The sequence below is a fragment of the Daucus carota genome, chromosome 2 (genome assembly GCF_001625215.2).
Source record: "Daucus carota subsp. sativus chromosome 2, DH1 v3.0, whole genome shotgun sequence".
Classification (NCBI taxonomy): domain Eukaryota; kingdom Viridiplantae; phylum Streptophyta; class Magnoliopsida; order Apiales; family Apiaceae; genus Daucus; species Daucus carota.
In genome coordinates, this window is record NC_030382.2 from 14,368,436 (window position 1) to 14,389,633 (window position 21,198).

The 21,198-nt window shown below is 34.3% G+C and overlaps 1 protein-coding gene across 1 annotated transcript; it reads right to left on the bottom strand.

The window, feature by feature from the left end:
• Positions 1-343: 343 nt before the first annotated feature.
• Positions 344-1,589, bottom strand: LOC108208075 (ethylene-responsive transcription factor ERF061). The gene has a single exon (XM_017378555.2). The coding sequence runs from the start codon at positions 1,415-1,417 to the stop codon at positions 515-517; it is 903 nt and encodes a 300-aa protein (XP_017234044.1). The 5' UTR covers positions 1,418-1,589; the 3' UTR covers positions 344-514.
• Between the last annotated feature and the right edge of the window lie 19,609 nt (positions 1,590-21,198).

A 21,198-nucleotide genomic window follows, 5' to 3' on the forward strand; every position in this document is an offset into this window, starting at 1 on the left:
TTGAGAAAGAAGTGAAATGCATAAAACAAAAGGCAGTATTCTCAACTTCTTATAAGTACTACTTGACGTTTAACACAAACGGTACGAATAAGTACTTCTAACTTATAAACCTAGAAGCCGGGCTTTTAAGCCCTCGCCAAACACCTCCATAATATCTTCTGATTTTTTTTTGTCAGGATATCTTCCGAAATTTAGATGCACCAAATAAGAAACATACGAAAGCACAGATAACTGGAATATCATTTTCTATAAGCCTTTCTACAAGTATTATGCAAACATGAAAACTGAGGAACAGAGATTGCAAGACCAATATATAATAACACGATCATATAGATAAACCTCGTTTAAATCTTTAACAACATTAATCATATATAAAATCTTTCTCATATCTCCCACAAAGAAGATTCAGTAAGCCTTCAACTAAATTGACTTGCACAAGTTACTAAAAGTCACTTGAATAAGTACTTGTACTTGAACAGATTTTGAGCTAACAAGGAAGCACAAAACTTTCTTCTTAACCAGCAAGAAATTCCCAGATCAACTCCGGATCAAACGAGGGCATACGTGCAAGAGAACACCCTTCAAACTCGAGTTCCTGAGGTACCAGTGGACATGCTCCAAGGACAGAGTATGGAGAATTCACATCCATCCATAGTCCATCTTCTGAAACACTTGAAGAAACGATGTCATTACTCAAATTACTATCGTTGCCAGCCAACGATAACGAAGAATTTGAATCAACCTTCGCCAATTTCTCATTCGTATCGATTTTGTTACCATCAGGACAGGCCTCACTATTTTTCTTAGCCTTCTTTTTCGCCTTCTCCCGTCTCACCTTCTGGCAAATGGCTGAAATTTTCGCATCCACTGCATTTTTCAAGGCATTCAATCTTGAACCATCTCCGAATCCTAATTTGCTTGGATCACTGAGATTCGGAAAATTCAAACGTGCATAATCGCCGCGAAGCTTGTATGCAGCACGATCATAAGCATAGGCTGCAGCTTCCGGTGTCTCGTAAGTTCCTAACCAGACCCTCATCCTGTTCTGCGGGAGCCTAATCTCCGCCACCCATTTTCCCCAATGCCTCTGTCGCACTCCTCTGTACAGCTTCTTCTTCGGGGGCACGAGGTAGCTCGGGTTGTACAGAGAGTTCTGGACTGATCTAAAATTATCTGGTACTGAAATTTGATTTTGCGAAGTGTTTTCTTCACAGAATTTTTGTAGCAAATCTCGTTGAGTGTGGTACACGGAAGAGCCTAATTGATCGACAACCGGGCTCATGGACGATGAACAATGAGAGAAGATCGAATCTAAGGCGTTTGTGTTACTTGCTAGAATTATATTAGACAGTGAAGTTCCAATATTGTTGTTTCCGAGCTGAGAATCAGGAATGCTGGTTTCTTGCATTCGGTTCATTTTTTCCGATTTTTCGAGATGAAAATAGAGGGAATCGGGTACTTAAAAATTGTCCCTAGCCCTCTGAAACTGAGATGAGTGTGAAGGTTGGAAAATTGGAAATGAAAGTCTTGTAAGGTGTTGGTTAGAAGAATGGGTCTCTGAAATATCTTTGATGAGTCTGAGTTTGGGATCACTCTTGTTGGGTATTTATAGCTGCAGGGGAAGACTTTGTTTGGCCATAATAACTTGTTAACTCCCACCTGTTCGAAAAGTACCTTTTTTCTTCTTTGGTTGATTGAGTAAAACTTTGCAGAAACCAGTAATTCTGACTCCCAAAAAAAACAAGTAATTCCTCTTTCACATTGAAAATTTTAAAATCTTATGCTATCAGCACCCTTTTAAGTGAGATGTTGAGAAGCTGGTGATCGGACGGTAAAAAATTATATAATAATCGCATAGTTTCATGATAGATTCGGAGAAGCTAATAATCACATCTTAAAATTTTGGATAATAGTCGCATATTTTCGTAATAATTTTGTAAATTTTCTACCTGAATAATAAATTTACATCATAATTAGAAGATTGCAGAATAACCACGTAACTGTTGGAATATTGTCATTTTGAGCATCAATTTAAGTGAGGCGCGGTTACGTGTTCGTGGCAGGTTATACTTGGATTATGTTCTTCTCCATGAGAGCTTTCCAATACATGTTTATTCACTCAAAATGACTAAGGAATGGATGAGTTGTGATGATCCAAAGTTGCTTCCTTGGTAGTAGAAAATTAAAAAGGCAACTTTAAGTCCCACGTTGGTTTGATAAAGAACCTTTGAAGGCTTTATATGGGAAAAGATTTTTTGGTTGTGTCTAAATGTGTTACTAATATATTGCACCATCACTCACGTGCGCGCAGGGACTTGAGTCGTCGGGGGTATTTTATCTTTAGTTTATTTTCTGTCTTCTTCTTATCTTAAATATAAATTGTATTTTATCTATTATTATTAGTTTGAATAAATAAGAAAAAAATTGTATCATCTTTAGAATTCAATAAGAAATACTATTGTATCATCTTTAGAATTTAATAAGAAATACCAAATAAGAAAAGAACTGTATCATCTTTAGAATTAAATAAGAAAAGAATTGTATTACTTTTAGAATTCTTAGACCTGATTTTTTGAATTATAATTATATTTTATCTCCGAAATTCAAGAAAATTTAGAAGACTGAATCGAACAATCCTAGAGACGCTCGCGCTTCGCGGCGGCATGTTAAATTTTGATATGAATCAGTATTATAATAACTTTGAAATTATTTTGAGTCATCTTTCCGTTAAACATATCACAAATAAAAAATATTATAATTGGTATAAAAATTTGTTTAAGTGGTCATCCTGTCAAACACAATACTAATAATAAAATTAGTTTGAACCACCTTCCCGTCAAAGACAATATTAATGCATAATTATTTTTTTTATGATAAAATTAAATACTATAACTTAGATCAAAATTAGTTTGAGCCGCTCTCTTATCAAACACAATACCAATAACAAAACATTATAATTTAGATATTAGTTTGAGTCGCCTTACTGTCAAACACATACTAATAAAAATTATTCTAATTATGATAAAATTAAAGATTATAATTGGACAAAAAGTATTTTGAACTGTGGTCCCGTTTTAACAAAAATATATATTATAACATAGATAAAAAATTATTTTAGCCACTTTCCTGTCAAACATAATACTAATAGAAAATTTATTATTAGTTAGATAAAAATTAGTTTGGGCCGCCTCCCGTGCCCGTCAAACACAAAATTAATCAACATTATCATAAAATCAATATATGATTCCTATTTTATATGTATTATTTTATATGTTAATATGTTAATTATTTTTATTTTTTGACTCCTATTTATTAGTTTAAAATTATTATTCTTTCATGGTTCTAATATTTTTGGTATTAGTTTTTTAATAATTATTATCTTTACAATTTTTTATTTTTTATTTGAAATTTAAGAAAATTATAAGACTAAATCAGAAATAAAAATTGTACGTATTACCTTACAAATCTTAAATATAAATTGTATTTTATCTATGATTATTAGTTTAAATAAATATAATCATATTCCTTCTGGCATTCCTAAATAATAAAAAGATTGTATTACCTCTAGAATCCGAAAAAAAAAAAAAGAATCATTTACGTTATTATAAAATCAATATATATTTCCTATTTTTTATATCCTATTTTTTTTGTTAATGATTTTTATTTTATGATTCCTATTTATTACTTAAAAATTATTACTCTTTTATGGTTCTAATTATTTTGCTATTAGTGTTTTTTAATGATTATTATCTTTGCAATCCTTTATTTTCTATACGAAATTTAAAAAAAAATTATAAGACTAAATTGAAAATACAAATTGTACGTATTACCTTACAAATCTTAAATATAAATTGTATTATATATATGATTGTTAGTTTAAATAAATATAATCCCACTCTTTTTAGGATTCCTAAATAAGAAAAGAATTGTATTATCTTTAGAATTCAAAAAGAAAAGAATTGTATTAACTTTTGGAATCTTTGAACCTGATTTTTTAAACATAATCCTATTTCTTTTAGGATTACTAAATAAGAAAAGAATTGTGTCATCTTTAGAATTCAATAAAAAATATTAAATATAAAAGAAAAGAATTGTATCATCTTTACAATTCAATAAGAAAAAAATTGTATCACTTTAAGAATTCTCAAACATGATTTTTTGAATTATAACTATATTTTCTATCTGAAATTTAAGAAAAATCAGAAGACTGAATCGAGCAATTCTAGAGACGCCCGCATCCTCCTTTATATATATATTGATTGATGATGATTGATTGATTGATGACATGTGGTGGATTTTAATTGGATGACCCCCTGCATTTACACCAACCACCCCAATTAAAATCCACCACATCACTTGTCACGTCATTACGTAAAAATTTTCTGTACACAATTATGTGCACCTAGCACTACTCTAACATGAATTCCTCAACAAGTTAACTAAGTAGAAATAAAAGATCGGTACCCAGTCCAAACACGTAGGGCTGTAAAATGATCCGGGTGATCCCGGGTACCCCTCTGCTCAAGTACTGGATCATATTATTTTTAGCTTGTCCAGATTTGGGTCCGGGATCGTTTTATTCGGATCTAAACCGATCCCAGGTATTTGAGATTCGGATCTGAACCGGATATGATCCAGTATCGTATTTTCTATTTTTTAAACGGGTAGTTTATGATCCATCGAATATGAGCCGGATATGATCCACTAACACTAAGTATCATTATTATTTCATTTGTTCAAATAACTATCATTAGTCTAAGTAAACATAATATTATAACGTATAATAATTTTAAATTAAAACTTATAGTTATATATTGATATATATCATTTATTAAATATATATGAAGATAATAAGTATGATCACATTAAATAAATCATATTTTATGAAGATATAAACTTAAATAAGATATTAAAATTTTATAAAATGATAACTATTTACTTGCAAATATGATGGTGTTAAAATATAATATGTATATGAGTTTGAATCGAATATGAACCGCGGATCATATTCGGTTATTCGGGTAGGATCATATTATGAAAAGTTATATGAGCCCGAATCTGAGCGGGTATAGGTGTGCTCGTATCCGGGATCATATATTATACGGGCTTAATTTTTCCGCCAGATTTGGATCGTTTTCAAAACGAATATGAGACATGTATCATATTTTCGAGCCGGATATGAGCCGAGACACCGGATAGTCCGTATCGATTTACAGCCCCTACAAACACGGTTCACGGTTGGAAAACCGAACTTTATACATATGTGTCCAATTTTTCCCTCATATGTCCAAACTAATATTTACGAATATGATATCATACGTACAGGAATCTGATTAATATTTGACTCATGTGAACTAAACTTCAGTTTTATACACATCTGCCATTTCATTTTCATCCATGTTAATTTCTGGTAACTGTAAACCATTTATTGACTTGTAGGTGGAAATTTTGAGAAACTTGATAATGAGAGAATTTTTTATGTTAAGTTTCACTTTCATCTAATTGAGGTTAAGTAATATCTGAAAAGTGTTGGTATACAAAAACAAGGCCTGTCAAATGAAGTGAAATGTTCAAAAAACTGGAAAATAGTTGTAATATTTTAATATATGTTTTTAATCAGGCATCAAAAGGAGGAGTTTGTATGGATGGAGAACTGCAGTGGAGTTCACATTACTTTGTGGGTGTTTGTTTCGACCTTATAAGCCCAGCTTCTGGATTATAAGTTATGAGCATTTATTCGTAACGTTTGTGTAATAACTCAAGAAGCATTTATAAAAAGGTAGGAATGCTAGCTTTTGTTTCAGGACTTCTACTTATTTCCCAAACACTTTAATCACTTATAAGTCTTATCTTGCTTCTAACTTCTACTCCACTTATTTATTTTAAGCAAGAAGCACTTATTTTAAGTCCATCCAAACAACCCCTTTGTTTTGACTCCATGCAGAACAAACGCCTACATTTTTTATTTTTTTTAAAAGGGGTATAGGGTGTTTGTGTGTTCTTATTTTGTAAAATGAGAATATATTTCCAGAAAATTCTACTTTTTGAATTTACTTACTTTTTTTTAGAAAATTTATGGTTAATATGTTGCCTGGGTTGTTTTTCTTCTGATAAAATTCAACATTTAGGCGCAACTACTATGCTTATAAATTTTTGATTTTGATCTCTACTCTAAAAGATTAATCATCGATTAATCAATGTTCCGTAACTCGCCGAACTGATTAAATTTCCAATTAATCTAACTCCGATTAAACCCTGATCAATTAAATTAATCTTTGATTAATTCTTGTTCCGTGAATTTACTGACTAAATCAAATTATCACTTTTTACGACACCGGTCTATAACCATAAGTGCTTCAAGAGCGGCGATATTTAAAGAAGTTCATAGACATTACAAATCACACAAATCCACTAAATTCATGGAATTATTTAAAGGATTAAAACGGCCACAAATCCTTATTAGTATAAGAAAGCTAGGCATAGACTGAATTTTAGTCCAAATCCACAATCATGATTGTTTGGTTGGGAAGAATGGAATAAAATGAGTAAAATTACTTGAAACTAACAGAGATAGGAAGGAAGTTTTGGAATAAATATAAGCGAGGGCAAAATTGCTATGATGAGATTTGAGGAGAAATTGAGGGTAGGAGAGAATGGAGCATTCTCTCTCAAATTGAAGGTATGATCTCTAGCACATAATGTAAGGAATGGAATGGAGGAAGGAATGAAATTTGTTAACTAAAACCCATAATATAGTTCATTTTTCATTCCATTCCTTCCGGAATCATTCACCCCAACCAAACACAACATAAAGTTTCAAATCTATACTTACCACAAACTTGTGTTTTGATACCAAAATGACAACATTTACGGATCGACAAAATTCACTTAAGCAAGTATCTTCTCCAAACCTACACAAGATCTTCACATAGCAAGTTGAAACACCAGTATGTGGCTGAGTGAAGCTGCAAGACCAATTCTTCCATTTGTTATAACTCTGCAAAGGTGAATGTCACAGTCTAGGCAAGTATGGTGAAGCTATTAAATTCATAAAGTTAGTTTTGTTAAAGGCAATGGTCCTTTCTGGACAGAGCTCGTGATGGACCCAACACATGACACCATAATAACTATCTTCTTCATCTTCATACTCCAAAAGCTAGCCATGGGGTCATGGCATGTGAAGCTAAACCTACTTTTCATCTTTTTGTTAACAAAGTCAAAATCAATTATATGTTTGGGGATCTTTATTTCTGGGTACACTCTGGCATATCCATGCTTGGTTTTCTTCCACTTGTTTTATTGACTTTTTAAGCTTAATCACCTTGTAGCATTTGACATGTTTGAGTTTTGCAGGGACTTGGAATAATATGAGAACTTGACATGTTTGGAAGATGCTTGAGAGCATTTTGAGGAGTATAAGAAATTGATCAGATAACATAATAAAACTGAGCACATGATGAGCACTAAATTTTATACATTTTGATAAATTTTAGATATTTTGGTTGGTGTGATTGTTGTATATGCAGAGTCCATCATTATTAAGAAAGTAGGAGCGAATTAAAATAAGTCAAACTTATAAATATTACTCCCTCTGTCCCATTTAATTGTATACGTTTCTTTTCAACTGCTCGACACGCATTTCAATGCTCTTATAAAATATAGTTCCGTAACTTATTTTTGAGATTTTTTTTCTGAATAAAAATATAACATCCAAACTTTAATTCAGAAAAAAATAATTCAAAAATAAATTACACAACTACACTTTACAAGAGTATTAAAATCTTTGCCGCGTCCCCGTCCCCCGATGTATACTACTCAGGGGGACGGAGGGAATAGTACTTAACAAATACACCTTGAACACACATTAGAAAAACCGCAATACAATTAGGAGATCATGTGAGAATCGAGCACCCATCAACATGATAATGTAATCGAATAAAACTAACATCCTTAAATGATTGATTTTGTCGATTTTCTTGTAGCCTGAGATAAATTTTGGCAAAATCTTTAGAATTTGATGTGAACATGAATATTTGAATTCAATTTAAGAAATTATTTCGATTAGCTTACGAATAATTTAACTCGCTCAAGTCTTGCTCAGGCTCAGGTGCTCAACCCTAACAGTACCTACGTAGTTACATGCAACAACATATATACTCCCTCCCTCCCTCTGATTTCTATACGCTTTCCTTTTTTAGATGTCCCACTCAATTCTATACATTTCAAAACCTTCCCAAAATGGTAACCTTTTATAATATAACGGTTTTTCTATGGTGTGCCCATGAGCACATGCTAAGCGCGGAAAATTTTGTGTTTTGATCATTTTGATTGGCTCCTATCTCATGATAATGGTGGACCCCGCTGCAAATACACCAACCACACCAATCAAAATCTCCCAAATACAAAAATTTCCGTGTTTAGCATGTGCCCATGGGCACACACTAGCCAAACCGATAATATAAAAATCCCAACCACCCACTACTTTCATCCACTTTTACAAATCTATCAATTATATATTGATGGGTCCCACCACTTTACTCACTTTTCCTTCTCTTTCCTCTCACTTTATATTATTTTATACACCTTTCTTAGTCTCCATGTCCAATCTAAACGTATACATATCAAAGGGACCGGAGGAGTATGTGGGATGAAATTTTTTTGACTTGACCGAGTGAGGAAGAGCAGCAGAAATCAGTAGTGAGTAATATTGGTGGAAGCGAGAGGGCAAAAAGGGAATTATAGTTTATGCTGAAAAAGTTATGTTTTGGAAGTATTCGGACATGGTCTCCTGGCAGATGCCGACTATTTGTGGTCCCTACGTAGACACGGTCAGGCTTATTGAGGCCCATGAAATACGGGCAGCTCCATGCTACACATGTACGTGTAGTTTGTTGCCAGGTACGTCGTGAATCCTGTCATCTTGGACCACCTTACTGTATGCGTAAATTACTCCCTCCGTGGTCGGGACACGAAACCAAGAAAAACTGTAAAAAAAAATAAAATATAATGAAAAGTGGGTATAATGGTGTTATATGTTATTATAAAATGAAGGTAGTGGAAGAAGATAATTGATGTAATAATGTTTTTTTTTTTGCCGCGAATAGAAAAGTTTCATTAAGCTTTCAAATCATTTAACAGTACATGATGAAAATCAGAGGGGACATCTCCCACCCGTCAAACACGATCAGTAATTGAACAGCTATATCTCGCTAGATAGTGAGCTACCCTGTTCGCGGACCGTTTAACAAACTTGAGCGTTACGTTTTTGTCACTTAAGCCTGCAAGCATGTTTCGACACAAAATCATTTAACAGTATTAGTGTTTTATATTATTAAAATTAATATTTTTGAAATGTAAATAATTGATGGAATGTCTCAAAAGAAAACTGTATACAAATGATGGATGGGATAGAAGAAGTAACGATTTTAGAATTTAGAAATGATGTTTGTTATGAGTTTCTCTCAACTTTTTGAATTTGATTCCGGTCGACTAGGTTAAATTAGCAATTCGCATGTATTTGAAATAAAATTTGAATAAATAATTCCTGATTTAATTTGGACTTCGTTCATACATTATGAACTCACACAAAATTATACTCCCTGCTACTTCTCATTTTCCTACAGTTTTTTATATTATTTATTACACATTTTAAGGTCTACATGAAATATGATTTTATAAGTTAAAATCATACATATAATTTTAAAAATGTTAAAAACATATTTCTTATCAAATGAGTTGGGCACGAAGGTTAAGAAATATGTATTCTTATCAAATGGGTTGGGCACGAAGGTTAAGAAATATGTATAAAGTAGTGGAAAATGAAAGAAAAGTGGAGAAGTGGTGGGACCCATTAACTATTTTTTGGAAGTTTTGAAATGTAAAGAATTGGATGGGACACCAAAAAAAAATGTAAAGAAATGAAAGGAACAGAGGGAGTAATAAATATGGAGAATTAAAATGGCATGATATTTACAAAAATTAGGGGACAAACTTATAAGTACACATCTCCTATATATAGAACAAAAGATATGATTCTAGGAGAAGGATTAAACGTCAAAACTGAGAAATGTGATGACAGGATGTCGTCGGAGAAAAAGGTGGTGGCGGTGGGTCACCGACGGTGACATTTGAGCTAACAGAAGGTGCAGACTGCACCGACCACAGAACAAGTGAAGACTTTTGGTGTTATAACTAGCCAACAAATAACCAACCTAGCCCCGCAAGGAAGGCTTCTTGCCTTTTTGTTTTTTTAAAATTCCTGAAGATAAATTCAAATTTAATTACTTCGTTTAAATGAAAATGAAAATGAAAAATGTGTTTTTAACATTAGGCACTTTTTTAAAATAAGAATTACAAATTACTATGGGTTCAAGTCTCTATCATGTATATGATGAGGACCTATTAAACAACATCAATCTCCTGACCGTTGGATGAATATTCAGTGGTCAAGATTAAAACATATTTTTAATACATAGAGCGTTTTAAAAGCGCTGGACGGGAAACCCTGCCCAACGCTTAAAAAGAATCCTGATTGCTCGATGAACACCGCTGAATATTCATCCACCAGCCGAAAAACAAGACAAGTATTTAGAGAAAAAACTAATAGCACAACATATAGGTAAGGCAGAATCAGAAATTAAAATGACCGAAAATAAATATTAAGTAATTATTCAAAATTATATGGACTTATATGAATGTAATATGTTACATTTAAAGGAGAAAATCTGACAAAAATACATATATTTATTAAATTTTCTGACTTCGCATAACCTGATTAGTGATAACAGAATCCTGATGATCAGCAAAACTCATTCTAATTACAATCGAACAAGACAAAGAATTTGACAAAAAAATTGTGATATGAGTTAAGTAACAAGAGTTTATGGGGGTGTTTGTATAAGGAAGTAGAAGCCGCTTCTGGCTTCTGCTTTTTTTAACCTGTTTGTGTAAAGAAGTAAAGAAGTAGAAACACTTTTAAAAAGCTGAGAATGCTAACTTCTCTCTCACAGCTTCTACTTTTTTTCCAAACACTTTATTAACTTATTTGCTTCTCACTTCTAATCCACTTCTTTACTTTAAGCATGAAATCACTTTTTTTAAGTTTGCCCAAACAGCCTCGTATGACGAAATTCGAAGAAGTGATGATAGGGCCGATATTAGGTGGGGAATTGATGAATACAACCATTTTGTTTGAAAGGATAACAACAGATTCACATATCTTATCGAAGTTGAAGTACACCTCCACAACATTTTGGCAGATGACAAGTGTATGGCAGATAATTCAAACCTTAAATGTATAAAGCGAAACTATTGTGTGATTGTCATGTATTCATAATGCTCCTTTATCCCATAGCTATCTCAGAGATAAGTTTGAGCTCATTTTCTGCCCTTTCAAATTCATTATAAGCTGGCATGGCCTTCAAAAGTTCATAGATCCCTGTCTTGAGTTCGACTCGCGCTCTTCTTGCACTGATAATCAAAGTAGCATGCAAATTCTATTTTTATGTCTTGAGTTCGACTCGAGCTCTTCTTGCACTGATAATCACGTTACTTGCAAATTCTATTTCCAGCATCAGAACAATTTTTATTGTAATGCATGGCACAAACATATTTAAATTTTGATTCGATCTTTCAATCTCAATTATTGTTAATTATATTTATATTTTTTAAAATATTAGAATCAGATATAATTTATTAAAACGGTTTTTCTATTGTGTGTCCATGTACACATATTAAGTGCTACTCCCTCCGTCCCGAAAAGATTGAACTGCTTTGACTTTCACGGAGATTAAGAAAAAGGTAGTAAAAAGGTTGAAAAGTTGGTAAAGTGGTGGGACCCATCAAAATTTTAATAATAGATTTGAGATAGTGGAGGAAAGTAGTGGGTGTAATAGTGTTTATATTATTATAGAATATAGATAGTGGAAGAAAGTAGGGGGTGTAATAGTGAAAAATAGTGTTCAAAAATAGTAAGTTTAATAGGTTCATTCTTTTTGGGACGTCCCAAAAAGGACAATTAAAATGGGACGGAGGGAGTAAAATCTATGGATTTGGAAGCTTTTGATTGATCTACACTATCCAATAATGGTGGACTCTCTGCATTCACAACAACCACACAAATCAAAAATTTCCAAATCCATAAGTTTTAGCACTTAGCATGTGCCCAGACAAATTCTTATTAAAATCTAAATTGAATATTCATAAAATTTAGATAAAAGATGATAATAGACGGAATTAGAAGGAGTTGAGTAAGGTTGATGTGATCTTCCTTCTCCACATAAGAAAGTCGGTTTGACCTTTTTGAATAATAATTTCTACGTATTTGGACTTGGATAGTGTATACTACTCCCTCCGTCCCATTTTAGTTGTCACATTTGGGAAATTTTTTTGTCCCAAAATAGTTGTCTCACATCAAGTCCAATGCATATTTGTGTAGACTTTTCCATGGCTACCCCCTGCTTGGTTGATTCCAATGTTTGGCTATTGAAGAGTTTTATAGTTAAATCATGCTCCATGTGTATATATATCTACATTTTTCATGTACAGTAATTAATGATATAGAATTAAGCACCAAAATATTGATGAAAACAAAACCAACAAAGTGTAAAATTAAATTTTTCTTAATATGTGTGTTTTTGTCAAATGTGACAACTAAAATGGGACGGAGGGAGTATCAATTATATAATTTTACAAGAATGTAGTTACAGCCAAGTTTTAGGTGAGCTTTTGTTTCCGTTTAATACTTTCTTGAACGAGTCTCTGATAATTTGTGCTACTTGTTATGCTTATGTTAATACCCCTCTAATCAGGCAAGTAGACTTTCGCAAATGTTGACCAACTCAATATATAGTTGAACTTATATATTCGCGCGCAAAAGAGGTTTGATTATTAGGGTGACCGAATGACAAAGAACCGTATTTAAGGATTATTTGGTTTGTGTTTTTTCAATACTAATATAATTTCGTTTATTTCAAATTTATATCTAATATTTGATTGACTTTTTTTTAAACCTCATATCTCAAATAAAATGATATTATATTTTCACGCCCGGTAAAAGACGTGAGTGTGAGACATTGAATCACAACAAAACACATCCAACTTTCACAAGAAAAGAATAAACAAAACCCAAATTGATTGGGAACAAAACTCACCAAAAAAAATTTTATCAAATAAAAAATATAATCTCGAAAACTAGAAATCCTTGTATGGGAAGGAGAATTATCAAAAAAAAAAAGAACAAACAAAAAAAACTGATTAGAAACTTTCCACCGGTAAAAATCGATGAAAACTCTCGACGACAGCATGACATGTGTTGTTTTGTAATCATAAGATCCTGTATACCTTGCTCAACGGCATGATATCTGTTGTTTTGTTATCATGAGATCCTGTATACCTTGCTCATTTTGGCTTTGTTTAGAATTTAGAGGTTTTCGACAAAATTGTAGGTTTGAGATGTTATAGAGGTTTGACCATTAAAATAAGCTAATATCATTGTTTGGCAGTTAGCGGATTAAAATAGAGGTTTGGACTAAAAAACTAATTTTGAAAAAGCTACTTTGAGGAATTTTTTGAGTTAGAGGATTTGATTTGTGTCACAAAAAACTAATCAATCAGCTATTTACCAAACACTTTTACGAAAAACCGCTACTTCAATCAGCTAGACAAAACATTTAATTCAATCAGTTAATTAACCGCTAATTTCCAAACAAGGCTTTTATATTATCAGATTACTTAACACGCAAATAATCAAGTTCAATTAATTTATTTACATTCCCTAATTCCTCAAATCGGGACCTCTGCCACCCTAGAAAAGAATCAGGCCCAATTACATCTTACAAAACAATGTGCCTGAGAGCATCTCCAAGAGCCTCCTTGTTGGCTCCTAAATATAATATAAAAAATGTGGCTCTTAGTAATTTAGGACAAAGTTAAGAGTGTAAACTCCAACAATACTCTCAACATCTCTTCTCTATTTCATATTTTATTCATATATTGGGCTCCACTATAACAAAAGAAAGGGAAAGATGGAGGTTGATTGGAGGAAAAGATTTTTTTATTGTGAAAAAATAAGTTAGGAGCCATGTGGTGGCTCTTAACTTTGAGGAGAGAGGAGAGAGAAACAAGAGCCTCTTAAGATTTAAGAGCCACTTAAGAGTCTCTTGGAGCAACATTTTGCTTCTCCCTCCTCAAATCTCAAGTTAGGAGCCTAAATGAAGAGCCTCTTGGAGATGCTCTACCGGAATACCGTAGGACAGTTTTGGGCCAGACAATCTCACTTGATAAAAAATAGGGTTTAGTCTGTCGCTGGATTAATAATTTCACGGTCATGATTTTACAAAAGTCACGTCTCCTTAAACTCTTTCTCTAGCCAGCAAGAGAAGATCAACTTTTTCTAGTTTGTCCAGGCAAAAAAGGTGTCGGATGAAAAATCAGATAAAATCCAGCATTTGTATTTTCACTTGTCAACTCTTTTTTAGCTGATATAATAATCACACAGCTTAAAAAAAAATAGTAGAATGAAATATTTTAAGTACAAAATTGATAACGTAAATAATTCTTCTAGGCAAAAAATCACTGAACTCATGGCCAACTTGCAGTTAGGTCACTGAACTCAAAAAAATTGTATATAGAACACATAATTAGATTTAACTTGCAGTCAACTAACTGAACTAACAAAAACTTGCATTTACGTAATTGTCGTTAGCACAGTCGTTAATTATTAATTGACTTTAACTAAATTCGTTAAAAAATAAAATAAACATATATGATAAACATCCAAAAATAAATCCATATTTTTTAAGTTTTTTCAAAGTTTTTACATTTTTTCCTTTTTTTAGAGTTTTTGAAGTTTTCAGAATTTTTGGATTTTTATCATATATTTTTTTATTTTTTTAAAGGATTCCGTTAAAGTCAACTTATACTTAGCGACTGTGCTAACGGTAGTTATCTAAATGCAAGATTTTATTAGTTCGGTTAGTTGATTGTAAATTAAAGGGAAATTTTTGATGGTACACTCATAGAATTGACTTTTCTCAATGGTAGCATCGCATTTTTGACTTCTACCAGTGGTACTCTCGTACTTTTAATTTACTCTCTATTGTACACTCGTGTACTTTTGATCTACTCTTTATTGATTTCAGACTGTAAAACAAATTGTATATTTGAAATCCTTGCGAAAAGTTACATAAAATAGACACTTAAATTATGTAAAACAGAGTCAAAATAAGTGAGATATATCCAAACTTCATAACCATTGTTATTCAAACAATTCAAACAATAAGTTAGATTGTAGAAGGGGGGGGGGTTGAATACAATCTACAAAAATTTCAATATCTTTTTGCACAGCAGATCATATTCAAAATACAAGAGAATATAAAAGCTAAAACAGAAATTTAAAGAACAAGGATCTTAAAAATTTCAGGTGGATTGTTTGATCCACCTGAGAGATTTTTATATCAAGAACCTTCCAAGTAAAAATACTTGGCTGCTTACAAAGAATGAAGAGCAGAAGCTTACAATTTCTTGCTAACTTTTTCTAATACTTTGCTCTTCAGTTCTTGGTGTTTGATACTTTGAAATGTGAAATTACAAAGTGAATATATACTACCACAAACAAAACTAGTCTGTAAAAGTATTTTCCTACACACTTTCTAGCTAGTACAGATATAGAATTTCTTGAACTTGATACTGCATTTGGCAGCTTGAAATTCTTGTTGCTTTGCCAAAAATGGTAGGCTTCGAGGTTCTCAATATTTGACTAAACTCCTTTTGGTTTAGCTTCCAAAGCTGGTGCAGCATCTGTCACATCAACCCATGTGGACTTTGTCTTTTCCCTGACTTGCAGCTGTCAATTACTGATAATCAATTGCTAATATCATCAATTAATGATACACTAAAATAGCAGTTGATAGTCTTCTTTGAGTTATGGGATAATGATGATGTTGATGTAGCGGTTGATAATCTTCTTTCCAAATAGCCATTGATACTTTAAATTACCGATCGATCTTCGCTTCACTTGAATAGATTACATGACTTCTCATATTTACAATTATGTCATCCTATCTAAACATCCATTGATAGATCAACTGCTAATCTAAAAGTACACATTATTTTACATCAACTGCTAAAATGCTCCAGCTTTGTTACAATACCTCATCAGCCGTTGATGGGTCAATCTGATCAATTGATATTGTCTTAGCATGCTACCAATTGATCAGCTACATGCAATTTTATTCTAAGTAAGAATAAAATACCTTGTATCATCAAGCATCACATATTCCTAACAATCTCCCCCTATTTATATCTGTAGGAATTTCAGATATAAATTTGAGGTGCTTGATGATTACAAAACACATAATAAGGAAAACAAATATCTTTGCATTGAAAGAAAATTTAAATTGCTGAAAGATAAGAGTTTTACAAAGATTGGATTTTTGCTCCTCTAGACTGAGCAGATATTCATTGTTTCCTTTTCTTCTGTCTGGACAATTTCTTGTTGATCTCCCTCTCTAGATCTTCAATGAACTTGGCCTCTTCTGTGATCTTAGAATTGAGTTTGTTCTGCATTGCCCTCAAGATGTCTATATCAGCATTTCTAGCATGATCTTTTAATCTGAAAAATCTTTTAATGCCTTGATCATCTCAAAAAGTCATCAGTCTTGAGGGATGATTGTGAATGCAGCTACCAGTATTAGGAAGGGACAATCTTAAGGGGAGATCAGAAGGTTCATTCCATTTCTTCCTTATATCTTCAATTCTTTTGAGAATTTCACTTCTGATTCCTTGTGAGTATGAAGTTCTGTTGTCCAGCTTCATGTACAATGTCTTCAAATCATTGTAATCCTGATCCAAGATCCTTTCTAGTGGCCACACAATTTTTGTTTGAGGTGAGTAGTGGAACTCCAACCTTTCTGGAAGCTTCTTTGTCCTTGTCAAGGCCTTTACACTTAGCAATTCATTCAGATACAGATTGATTGGAGGCTGTTCACTGATATGAAATGCATAAGCAAAAGTAGATTTAGGAACCTTGACAATTTCTGGCACAGGAGGGATCACCACTTCTCTTGAGGGAGACTTAACTTGAATAGGTCCAACTGGATCATGCCTTTTAGGATTTCCTCCTTTCTTTTTGATGATACTAGGCATGCGTTTGGCTTTACCTCCAGTTTGGTTTTTTTTGGCCTTAGAGAGTCTGCCAGCTCATCCTCTTTAGTTACAAAGATTTTTGGAAAATTCATGGATGAGATGTCAAACTCTAAAGGTTCTTCTTTTAGCTCTTCTGGATTTATGAGAGGTTCTGATTGAGCAGTAGAAGCAGGAGGTGGATCTTGTCTTGGAGACTTAACTTTTTCTTCTTCATGTACCACAGTCAAGTTTGGTACATTTTTCTTCACACCAGCCCTGACCTTCTTTCTAGCCTTCTTTTCCATATTTTTCTTGGCTTCATCCAGAATTTGTTGCTGAATAGCAATGTTGGACTCATCAGCCAAATCACCAACTTCTTCTCCAAGTTCTTGCAGCAACTCTGCAGCAAATCTTTCAATGTCTGCATCTTTATTTGCAGAGTGCCCTTGAGTTCTTTCTTGTTCTTTTTGGCCTTAGCATACAAGGGGTGTCTAGGAGGCACACATATAACTTGATTGTTCCTTGTAATGTAGGCAAATTCAGATCTCCACACAGAGTCTTGATCTAATTTTCCAACAACTAGCTTTGGCTTAACAGGCTTCCCTTCTGCAAGATCTTTGGCTTCTTGCTCAGCCTTCTCCTTTTCAGCATTCTCTCTCTTTCTTTTCTTCCTCAGTCTCATCCCACTTCTTGCCAAATTTTCCCATGTGAATGGCAAGACCAAGTAGCTTAGACTTATCTGATTTTGGCATGGGGAAATCTATAGCTAGCTTGTTCTTACCATGTGGCTTTGTTGGGGATGAAGGATCAATCAGGCAAGGCTTGAACTCATTCACAGATAATGCCTCACCTTGACATTTTATGCTCTTGACTGTGACAGTCTTAGTTTTCTTTGGTGGCTTCTTCTTCCTTTCAACTGGAGGAGCTTTGGATTTTGACACAGGGGCAAGTTGCTCCCCCTTAGATAGTGGCTCCCCCTCAGATGTAGGCAATTGTTCTTTGGAGGGTAGAGGCAGATTTTCAGAGATGGTGGTTGATGGTAGAGCTGATGTTGATGGTGGTGTAGTAGAAACATTAGAGACAGGAACAATGAGAGAGGTAGAAGTAGAAGTGACAGCTCTTGAAGACTTCTCCCCCTTTTTGGAATCAACAAAAACATCACTGGGAATTGGGATGTTCCGAGCTTGGAGGAGAGTAAGAAGTAACTTCTGCTGAGTGTTTTGATTGATAAGAACTTGATTGAGTTGACACTCAACATCTGAGACTCTTTTGTCCAGAGCATCAATAGAGGCAGCAAGTGGAGAGTCTTGATGCAACTTGGATCTTATGTTGGCCATTGTGTCATAAGACATTCTAGCATCCAGATTTTTCTCATTATCTTTCTTAACATCAGAGACTGCAGTATGAAGATCTCCAATTTCTTGTCTGAGTTGAGTAAGATGAGATTTGTGAAGTCTCAAGTTATCCTTCACAAACATAGAGAGAGTTTTCTTCATTGGATCTTTATCTTCAGCCCACTCCATTGCTCTCTTATATTGCCTTAGAATTTCCATTTTAGTGTCACCAAAATTGAAGTTTTGGCTAAACACCCAATCTGGCATTTCTGAAGGCCCAGCTACTTCTTCATCTTCATCATCATCTTCATCAGCCAGGGAGTCATCATATTTAGAATCACCCTGCGTAGAGAGCATGCCTTTAGGAACAGCAGCATGTGCAATTTTTGCTCTCTCCAGTGCTTCAGATGTGTGAAGCAACCCCAAAGTTTCTTCTGCTAGGACATTGGATTGGCCAGCCATAATTTGATAGGCTGACACTGGATGGGTGAATGTAGAGGCATCCAAGGGGTCCACAGCAGAATCCATCCTTGTTTCTTCTGTACCTGCATTTCTCTCATAATCTCTATATTCTTGCATCAGGGTCTCACCCTGGCTCACCACACTCTCACCTTCACCATCTAAGGTGGTACCCACAATCTCTCCTTTTGCCTGGGAGGAAGAAGTTCCCAGCCTCTCACTCTCATCCTCTCCTTTTGCCTGTCTGCAAGACAGCCTCTCCACTAACTCACTTTCTCTCAGACCTAAAAGTGCAGTAACAATGATAAGTTCTTCACTCACAGCTCTTGTGACAGCAAGATGATCTAATTGAGTTGCATCTGCCAGTGGAACTTCTTCTATCAATGGCTGAGGAATAGCCATTGATGCTACATTGTCATTCATCAACGGCTGATTGCTGTCAAGCACAGCCGTTACCGATTGGTGAGAAATACCGATCGATGATGTGAAAGAATTAGCAATTGATGCATTAGCAGTTGATGCATCAATAGTGACAACTAGTGAATCTGTGAAGAGTGATGGATTTGGTAATTCCACAACTTCACTAGTAGTCACAGAAGAAATTGATTGATGACCCAACAAATCCTGTGAAGGATGATCACCAATTTCAGAGATTGACTTCTCCAAGAACAGAGTTGGAGAATTTGGGTGGGGGATGTTGTATAGTAGATCAACATCCTCCATATGGAAATCTGAGATTGGAGAGAGTGTTTCAACAGGAGGGGACTGTGACTCCACTTTTGTTGGAGCCACATCAATCTGAATTTGAGAAGTGGTCTGTATTGTCACAAAATCTGTGATTTTGGACTGTACAGTGGAGTGTGTGTCAAGTGCCCTTTTCTTGTTTCTCCTAGAGAAGGTTTTGGGAGGTGTTTGGTCAGTGTCCCTTCCCCTTTTGTTCTGTGCTCTTGGAGGAGAGCTCTTTTCAATAGTGGCACCTTGTTGAGAAGATGTCACTAGTAATGTGTTTGATTCCATGTTAATCACCACATCTTTTTGGGAAGATGTGGGATGGCTTGGCTGGACATCATTCACCTCTCCTTCCTTATTCTGGGGGCTTCTTTGATGATCACCCCTCCCCTCACCACTTACCACCTTCACACTCCCCTCAGGTTGTGAAGAAGTTGTTACAACTGGTATCTTTTGGGAGACACCAGATGTGGTTTTCTTGGATTTGGACTTAGAAGTTTTCTTAGTTTTGACAGCTTGGGTAGGAAGTTGGGGGTGTACAACTACCATTGCTGTACTGGAAGTAGAAGAAGGTTGAGGATTGGAAGAAGTGATAGGAATAGAGGGTACCTGCATCAGTGATGGAAGTGACAAGGGTACTTGATCATTTGCAAGTATCCTCATCAGATCAGCACAGACTCTTTTGCTTTGCACCCAGCAGTCCAACCTGTTTTCTGGCTGTGCAATTACTAAATCCTTGACTAGATGATTAGCAATGATCATCAAGAATCTAGCAAAATAAATATTATTGGGTCTTCCTTCATGAGGACCCAATTTAGCAACAATTGCATATAATACTAAATCACCAATGTTAAAGTAATCATCTGTCATAAGCATGTAGAACATGGATTGCATAGACATTGTGAAAGCATCATAATTGGAAACTTTACCAGAAAAGACTTTGATAAAGGAATCACAAAGAAAACTCCACTCTTTGCGCATATGACGCCTAAGAATCTGTCCTAAGATGGATAAATCACCATTATAGTGCATATTCCTAAGCATGCTGACAATTTCATTATCACTAGGTAATCTATCAGTAGAGTTCCTAGGCAGGTTAAGAGCAGCCCTAACAATTTCACCATCAATATTGTAGCTACTACCATTGATAGAAACAGACAAAGTTTTGGAGGTTGAGTCATACCTTCCAGACGTCCACATTTGCTCAACAATCTCACAGAAGATAGTTGGAGCATGAAGCATGGCATATGAAAACTTACACTCCTTGATGAAATCCATCATGGTATTAAAAGCTGCAGAATGTTTCCCATCTTTGTCCACGTAGGCGACATGATTGTTCTGCTCATAGACAAACCCAGTTTGACTTGTGATTTTGACAATAGGCGCCATGAGAATGCTTAAGAAAAGATTAGGGCTTGTAGGAGTTGAGAGAGAAGGAGAGTTAAGAGTTTGCAAATGCAGGTGAAAAGAGAAATGAAATTAAAGGCAAACTATTTATACTCTCAGTAAAAGTAAATAAAGTAACCGTTCAAAAAGTAGCCAAGCGTCACCG